At 41.8% G+C, this 9,110-nt stretch overlaps 1 protein-coding gene across 1 annotated transcript; it reads left to right on the forward strand.

The window, feature by feature from the left end:
• Positions 1-257: 257 nt before the first annotated feature.
• Positions 258-4,639, forward strand: LOC126391179 (protocadherin-20). The gene is made up of 2 exons (XM_050045746.1): positions 258-396; positions 815-4,639. Exons 1-2 carry the CDS (start codon positions 349-351, stop codon positions 3,434-3,436), a joined length of 2,670 nt encoding a protein of 889 aa, XP_049901703.1. The 5' UTR covers positions 258-348; the 3' UTR covers positions 3,437-4,639.
• Positions 4,640-9,110: the final 4,471 nt, after the last annotated feature.

Here is a 9,110-nt window from a genome sequence, read left to right on the forward strand (position 1 = left end):
CTCATGCCGCAGGAATACAAGGTATGCAGCTGCTTGCGACAACATGGGTGTGTATAGAAAGTGCAGGTGTGTGTCGACTCGCTTTGATGGCACGCGTGAAAAAGGAATCTGTGAACTCAAGTAGATTTCCCAGTGGCCACTGGCTCTCGTTGGTTAGCACGAGGGACTGATTTGCATATGGTGGGAGTGTCCTGAGCCAGCAGTGGGATGAATGACTTGTTCAAGTCAGATAGCAATAAGGCATAGCACTCAGCAGAGGTCTGCGCTGCTCAATGCTCAAAATGCCGAGGTTACTTGAGCTGTCACTCTTCCTGCCATAAGTGGAAAGTGCTGGACTAGGACATAAACATGTTCAACAGCAGACACCCCAGCCTTAGCAAAAGAGGAGGAATATGGGTAAGTTTTCACTTTACAGACAGAATTCACTTTGACACAACTATATGTAGCTTTTATGAGACTGTGAATACTATTACTATATTATATCACTAGAGCAGACGTGACTAGTTCTCCTTCCTCTTTTATTCTCATGCTTTATTTCATAGTTTAAACGTGTGCAAATAAGCCTTAAACTATCAACAAATCTAATTCCATACATTAATTTATTCAAATGATAATTATAATGTGAGTTAATTGTAATGATTACACGTCAGATCATTGTTGCAGGTGTCCACAGAGCTCTGCACCTGCTAATTTAACTAAATACTAATGTTCATGCTGAGTAATAATACGCCAAAAATCCCTCATTTTGCATATATCACTCAGTTCTGCAACACTTTTATTAAACTGCATTATCTTTAATTATCTTGTATTGCAGGGATTGTGCATCCTCTTGCTTTACACCAGCCCTCTTTCCTGTTTTGCAAATTTCAGCCACGCAAAAGAGCTGGTCTATAAGATAAAGGAGGGATTACCCAGGGGGACCTTCATAGGGGCCATTGGAGTAGACTTAAATTTGGATTTCACTGTGGAGCCCCCCTTTGTGTTCAGTCTCCCGCAAAAGAAGGTCAGCGGACAGTATGTGAGCCTCAATAACACCACCGGGGAGCTTTACACATCTGCTACGGAGATTGACAGGGAGACCCTCTGTCCTGATAACTCGGAGGGACAGGGCTGCACCCTCTCGCTGGATGTGTTTGTGTTGCCTCAGCAGTACTTTCAGCTCGTCAAAGTAAAGATCTTTATCGAGGACGTGAATGACAACAGGCCAAAGTTCCCTGTGGATGAGATCTCTATGTCTGTCCCAGAAAACACACCCATCAATGCTCGTTATGCGGTGGAGCAGTCAGCAGTTGACCCAGACCTGGGTCTTTACGGAGTGCAGACCTACTGGCTTGTTAATGACTTTGGCGTGTTCACACTGGACGTGGAGGAGAATGAGGGCGGTGAGCTGACGCCCTTCCTTATTGTGACAGAGGCTTTGGATAGAGAGACCCAGGCTGAATACATCACAGACATCATCGCAGAGGATGGAGGGACCCCTCCTCTGCTAGGAGCAGCTACTTTAAAAATTGTCATCACAGATGTGAATGATAACTGCCCCCAATTCACAGAGTCACAAATTAATGTCACTCTGCATGGGAATACGACCAAAGAGGCACATTTGGCACGTCTGCATGCTTTTGACCCTGACCTTGGTGCTAATGCTCAGATCAGCTATGCTTACAGTGAACGTGTGCCAAGGGACACCAGGAGCTTGTTCCATTTGGACAGAATCACAGGGGTGATCAAGCTAGCAGGGAAAATAGACACTGGCACTGCCACGTTTTACAAACTCACCATTCTGGCCAATGGACCTGGTTGTATCCCTGCAGTTGCCACTGTTTCTGTCCATATCATCAAAGTTGTTACAGGACCCCCTGCTGTCATACCCAGATACATAGCACCAGAAAAGGATGGTGTGGTGACAATAAAGGAGTCTGAGCCAGCGTTTTCTCCGATTGCTTTTTTTACAGTCAAAAACGTTGGCAGGAACCAAAGGGTGGACTGTTACTTGGAAGGGAACGGCCCATTCAGGCTCGGCCCCTATCAGCTGCTCAAGAACGAATACCTGCTGGAGACTACAGAGCCTCTGGACTACGAGAAGACACAGGAGTACGAGCTCATTGTGGTTGCTAAGAATGCTCGAGATGTTGTAATAAAGACTTTCCTTAAGGTGCAGGTGTTGGATGAGAATGATAACGCACCGGTGTTTCAGCAGTCTTTGGTGGAGATATCAGTGGAGGAGAACAATCCACCGAATACCTTTCTGACCCAGCTCCAAGCCACAGACCAGGACAGCGAAAGCAGAGGGGAAGTCATCTATCTCCTTGGAGGTGATGCCCCAGGGATCTTTGTCGTGGATCGTGTGACAGGCGTCCTGACTGTGACAACGTCGCTAGACCGTGAGGAGAAAGAGACGTACCGGTTCATAGTGAGAGCAGTAGACCAGGGGACACCCAGGAGGGAGTCGATTGCAACTGTGGTGGTGTGCGTGCAAGACCGCAATGACAACAGTCCACGCTTCATCAATAAGGACTTCACGTTCTTTGTGCCGGAGAACTTCCCAGGGTACGGTGAGATCGGGGTCCTCTCTGTGACAGATGCTGATGCTGGGGAGAACGGTTGGGTGGCCCTTTCCATCCTTAACGGCAGCGACATCTTCATGATAGACACAGGCCGAGGGGCTCTGAGGGCCAAGACGTCACTGGACCGTGAGCAACAAGGGACGTACCAGCTGTGGATTGAGGCCGTCGATGGTGGGGAGCCTGCTCTTTCCTGCGTTACTATGGTGACCGTGCTGTTGTTGGATGTAAATGACAACCCTCCCATTGTCCTCTTCCCCCAGTCCAATCAGTCTTACATGCTGGTACTACCCAATACACTACCTGGAACATCAATCACAGAGGTGTACGCTGTGGATAAGGATACAGGCATGAATGCTGTGATCGCCTATAGTATCATTAAGAGGAAAGGCGGCGAGCCGGGGTCATTCGCCATTGACCCAGAAACTGGAAATATCACATTAAAGAGGGAGCTCAGCAACCGGGGCCTTTACAGCCTCCTGGTGAAGGTCAGTGATCACGGTCAGCCCGAACCGCTTTACTCGACAGTAATGGTTAACTTCTTTGTCAACGAAACCGTGAGCAACGAGAGCTACATCCAGAGCCTGCTGACCAGAGAGGCTGAGATTGAGGTAGAGGAGAGGCCGTGGTACAAAGGCCAGATGACAGAAGGGCCTGAGAGGTATGAGTTGTTCCCCTGTCAGCCTGTCCTCATTGCTCTTTCAGTGACATGTCTGGGGCTGCTCTTCACAGTCGTTACACTGACATCTTACATATGCTGCAGGAGATTTAAAAAGCAGCGAAAGAAAAGATCAGAAGTGGAGATTCCTTTAAAAAGGAAGAATGACTCGATGCAGGTTGTGAACAGAAAGCTCAGGCAGATCTCAAACATCTGATACTCAGTTGTCCACACATCCAAAACCACCACTGTTTACATGAATGTTTACAAAACCCACTGTGAGAAGTGTAGTTCTTCCATGACGTTGCTCTTTTTGCTTTCGTCTTTTGACTGTTATTCAATACAGTGTGATTTAACATATATGGGATGACTTTCTGTCATTAAAAGAGGCACACTGTCATTCTCTATTCTGCTTTTATAATATCTATAAACAATGACACTTAGATATACGAGAAAGTCAAAAACCAAAGGAATAAATTAGCATTGGTGTCAAAGTAGTAACAGCTTTAATACAAAGTCAAAAGAGCAACTCATCGAAGATTACTCAAACTAAGGTCCGATGTAAATACTGTACAAATTGTTTTACAACTTTATACAAAATTTTGCATTGCATGAAAAGGACAAAAGACAGCTCAAGGCACAACATATGTTTCCATCTTCATAACTGCTTTGCAATAATTGTATTTCTTTACACAACCTGTCACAAATCCAAATATCATGAGGAAAGTGATTACACTTGGAAGTCTGTTTTTGTCTTAAGTAACATTTTAAGCAATATTTATAAAGTAACCATACATTTCAAAAGTGATTGATACAGAAAACATGAATCAAAATATATGACTTTCTATAGGGTGCTGTAATCGTGTTACATTTGGAGAGCTTACTGTGTCAGTATCCAAACTCTATAGCTGTGTTGTGTATGCTAACACACTATACTTTGAGCTAGACAGTTCCCAGACCAACCACAAACCACAATTTAATTCCCACTTACTAGTTTCTCCAGAGCTTTCAATTGCATCTCACAGTCATCTTTAGCTCAGTTGTAATGAAGTAATATATATGATGATATATGAGTGATATACTGTTAGATGAGGTTGAAAGCTCTGGCAAAAACTAACAAGCGGCCCTTGAGTTAAGATTGTTCTTTCCAAATTTCTGCATGACGTCTGAGAGCCATGGTGAGTAACCAGATGCCCTACTTTCTGTGAAGGCTCACAGTCGTCACTGATCATGCCTGTAAAGCCTTTGAAATGCAATCTCAGCATAGCAGCGAGTCCCATATTTTCATCACACTGAACAATCTGATTGTGTTCTGTTGTCATAAAATGCTCAAAGTCACCTTCCTTTATGCAACCATGCAATTCTCAATGTGTCTGTGAAAACATGCTAAGTGTTTGTGAGAGAAAATCAAAGTAACTATTAAAGATGCTTTATTTTTTATAATACACTGGATTTTCTTTTGTACTGATATCTTACTATATAATGACGAAAACTCTGTGTGTCTGTTCCACTTTTTCTCCTCACTGACTTGGTCAATCCATGTGAAATTTGGCACAGTGGTAGAGGGTCATGGGAGGATGTGAATGAAGCAATATTACATCAATTGGCCAAAGGGTGGCGCTATAGCAACTGATTGAAATTGCAAACTTTGAATGGGCATATCTCATGCCCCGTATGTCGTAGAGACATGAAACTTTGCACAGAGACACCTCTCCTCATGAGGAACAAATTTGCTTCAAGAACCCATAACTTCAGGTTATATAGATTTTCCGCCATTTTGAATTTTTTGAAAAACACTTCAAATCGATCTCTTCCTAGGAAGTTTGACCGATCTGCATGAAACTGGGTGAACATAATCTAGGGACCAATATCTAAAGTTCCCTCTTGGCAAGAGNTATTTTCTTACTATCAAATCCACAAAAACTCTGTCTGAATACATTGCTCTTGTTAATGGGTTCAGTTGACTATTTAATCTGCAATTTCCTATGACCTGTATCCCAAACACACACCATGCGAAACTGTACGTGGGCAACTGTGCACTCAGTGGGTATGGACTATTTATCTATAACACATATTTTCAAGTGTGTATGTGTGTGTGTGTGTGTGTGTGTGTGTTAGAGCTCTTTGGGATATTTTGTAAGGTTTAAAAGGCCAATCTGTTCGATTGATTGGCAGGTTGTTCATTTCACAAACAGTGGACAGCTAAATGTACTTTACACATCCTCTGATGCTGTTTTATTAATATTGATTAGGTGTGAGAGAAGAGAAAGAAAACAAGCTTATATTTTGGATTATAAACTGACAAATGCAGAAAAATATGCAATTTTTCAGCTGTGATTCAAGCTCTATAATTATGCATGAGAACTGACATCAAATATGCAGTATTTGGTCAAAGCAACACTGATTATGTCACACTGTGTGGAAAAAAAAATCAATGAGAACCTCTTTCAGTGGTGTATGAATAATTAAGTATTTTATTAGTCAAATTGAGTCAAGTTTAGCATCCTCTTCAGACAACATTAAATCCGGTGTACAAATTAACTACAGCTTTGTACCTCTGATCGGGATGAGACATTTAAAGATCAAAAGCCTGACAGCCCGTGTGTTTATTGTCATCACCTGCATAGGTCAGAGCTGGTGAGGTAACACCCAAAGTCACACTTAAAAGTAAAAACACTGTGCTGACTTTCACAGTACAGCTGCTTCTGTCTGGAACATTTGAGGATCAAATCAATTTAGTCCAAACGACATTTCTCACCTTTCGTGAGTGGTATTGGCAATCACTGTGGTCTTAGTACAACTGCAGCTTTTGTGAAATATCACCCAAGAACTTGTGAAAGTGGGTTTGATGAAACATAGATGAACCCGGAGCGCCTTGTGCTTTACAAAGCTGATGCTCCTTTGCCCTCTGCCTGTTTGTGTGTTTGCTGTAGAAGCCATGAAGACAGAAAAGGCTTTAGGACTCTTTGCATTCCTGTAAACCATACACACTCCCAAGTGAGGAACTCAGTTGTATTATGTGTCCTTTTAAACCTGTTCAGGTTTGGCTCTAACAAAACAAGAAGCATGCAAACAAACCTGTGCTGAGAATGTATTCACATGTGAGGCTTCTCAAGTTGTAATCATCGTTTCGGGACGGAAGCACGTCATGTAAGCACATCAGACGCTAGAGGCAGCTCAGTTTAATCTTCAGTAATCATCTCTGGCAAACTGTGCATTACACAGATCGACTAAAACATGATAATTATAAATATACATATGCACACAGGGATGTATTTCAAGGCAGGTAACAATATAAGTGCTGTAATGCAACAGAAATAATGCAGATATTCATGACAGGAGATTCATTTCATCTTCCTCATGTGATAAAACACGTGTAACTGGCTTGTGGTGTTGATATACGGTGGCAACATGGTTAACACCTTGAACAGGTTCAAAAGGTTTTAACTTCTCTGTCAGTATGAGATCAATAGAACACGCCATGTTAGCCTGCTCATACCCACAGTGTGTGTGTGTGTGTTTGTGTGCATTTGTGTGTAAGAGAGAGATGCCTTCACTAACGAGGGCAGTGAGCAGAAACAAGTGCTACAGTGCAGCTGTACTGTGTTACAAAGTTAATAGATGTGTGTAAAAGAAACCTTTATTTTAAGTTTACATTTATACTTTTATCAAGAATTTGAGGTGTTCCTGAGCAAGAAGATTTCAGTCATATATATTTGGATTAGGTTTTATTCAAAGACCAAGTCATATTTGTGGCTGTTCTTACTATGACTTCACTGTCCAGGAAAGTATTCAGAAAACTTCGTATTAAAATGGCACACAAGTATTCAGTTTTGTATTTGCTTCTGTGGGAACAGGTTGAAATACTGCACCTTTGCCACGCCAGGTGCTATGTCATGATCAAACCTCCCCATTTATCAAGCAGAATCGATACCGAATACACACCTCGGCGGTGCATTCCATATCTGCCGACAATAAATAAGTCAGCTGCCCAGGCATTTGTTTTTTGCAGCCAAGTGACACAAAAGTTTCTGCACAATTTTACTTTTGTTTTTTTTTTTAACACTGAGCAAACAATTACAGCATATGATTAATTGCAATAATAACAGTGGAGGTTTAATTTCCCTGGATCACCTTTCTCTTTCACCCATTCTGACTCTTTCAATTAGTCATTTTTTCCTCAGCATGTAGAGACAGGAAACGCACAACAGTCACACAAGCCCTTCAGGCCGATTATGGTTGAAACACAGCTGTTATGATGATAAAGCATGCGCCTGTGTGCAATAACAAACAGTGTCTCTGGTTAATAAATGTACATTAGGGGTTTGATCATGACATCACATTTTATCTGCGCGGGGTGCACATACTTTTGTATTAATGAGCCTAAATTCAACAATGAAAAAATGTGCGACTTGTGCTATTATTGAGTTCTTCTTTTGTAAGCTACAAATTAAGCTGCAAGTATAGAAACCTTTTCAAATAGGCAGTGTGTTTTGCTACAAATAGTGTTGCTGAAAAATACCCACGAATTATCCATTTTTAATATAATTTATAGTCTACAGCCTGCTAGCAGTGCTAAGACAAGAAACTTGAGCTAAAGGTTAGCATCTGCATGCTAACATGCTAGCAGTGACAGTGTTAACTTGCTGCTGTTAAGTAGGTATTTTGCCAATGTTTACCATCTTTGTTTAGCAGGTTACATTTTCTAATTAGCATATGGTGACAAGGCCCCAGTTTCCAAGCTAGGTGTCCAGAGTCCTGACAAATATATATAAAACACTAAAATGTCCTTGTTTTCAACACTCACTTCCAAAATTATGATAATAATAAGTTGTTTTAAGCACTTAACATAGTTCATCATGTTCTGTCTCAATCATTACATAACCCAATGTAAAAATCATATACAATGCACCACACCTTTAAATTCAACACTGATCTGTCTGTATGTGTCAATCAAGAACGGTGTAGCTGTCAAGGGTGTTGCTAGCCTATGACGCTTGCAGCAATCTCTGACAGAACCTGTCAGTAAGTTAACAGTGGGCTGTCACGCCAAAGAGAATGTCAGTCTATTCTAAAGAGCTCCAGCTCCTTCCTTCGTAAAGCACCCAGCAACAAAAATGTTGCATTCTGCACACTCTGCAAAAGGACGTTTTTGGTCATGCAAAAGATCAGTTTAAGATAGCCAAATGTAAGTGTTGGCAACAAGCCAGAAGTAGCACCGTTGCAGCCTACTTCAGCAGGGCAAAGGCCATCTGGTGAAACACAACCAGAGCTTTCAATCCATGGACTGTACAGCTGGTCTTGTGTGTTATAGTGTTATTACATAGTTTTCAAATAGACTGTGTTTTGGTGGATTTTGGGGGACGAAACATAATTTTTTCTCTGCTGAGGTGCTGTCCATGCTGTCAAAAGGTGTGCTCTATATATGTGCTAAGCGCTGAAGTAACTGCCCCCAACCTGATGAAAACGCCTATGTGCATGTAAAGTGCATACAATTGCCTGTGAATGAAATACACTTAAGGGTGCTGGTTTGAGGGTTTGAATATATGGTCACCCTATTAGCACTGAACACAAAGTACAGCTGAGGATGATAGGAATGTCTTTGTTTTGCAAGTAGTCTTGGGCCCAAGTATTCAACGTATTCTCAAAAGAAGAAAAGTCAGGGAATCACCAAAATTATTACAAACTGTCCTGAGGGAAACATTAATTGCGTGCACAAAATTTTATGGGAATCCTTCCAGGAGCTCTGAAAATATTACGCTCGACACCATAAATGTCAACCTCATGGTGGCATTTGATGAAAACTCAGGAGATTACCAAAGTCCAGATTGGTTCACAACACTATGAACACAAGCCATAAATGTCTTAACCAAAATATTGTGCTTAAATAA

This window comes from Epinephelus moara, chromosome 1 (genome assembly GCF_006386435.1).
Source record: "Epinephelus moara isolate mb chromosome 1, YSFRI_EMoa_1.0, whole genome shotgun sequence".
Taxonomy (NCBI): Eukaryota; Metazoa; Chordata; class Actinopteri; order Perciformes; family Serranidae; genus Epinephelus; species Epinephelus moara.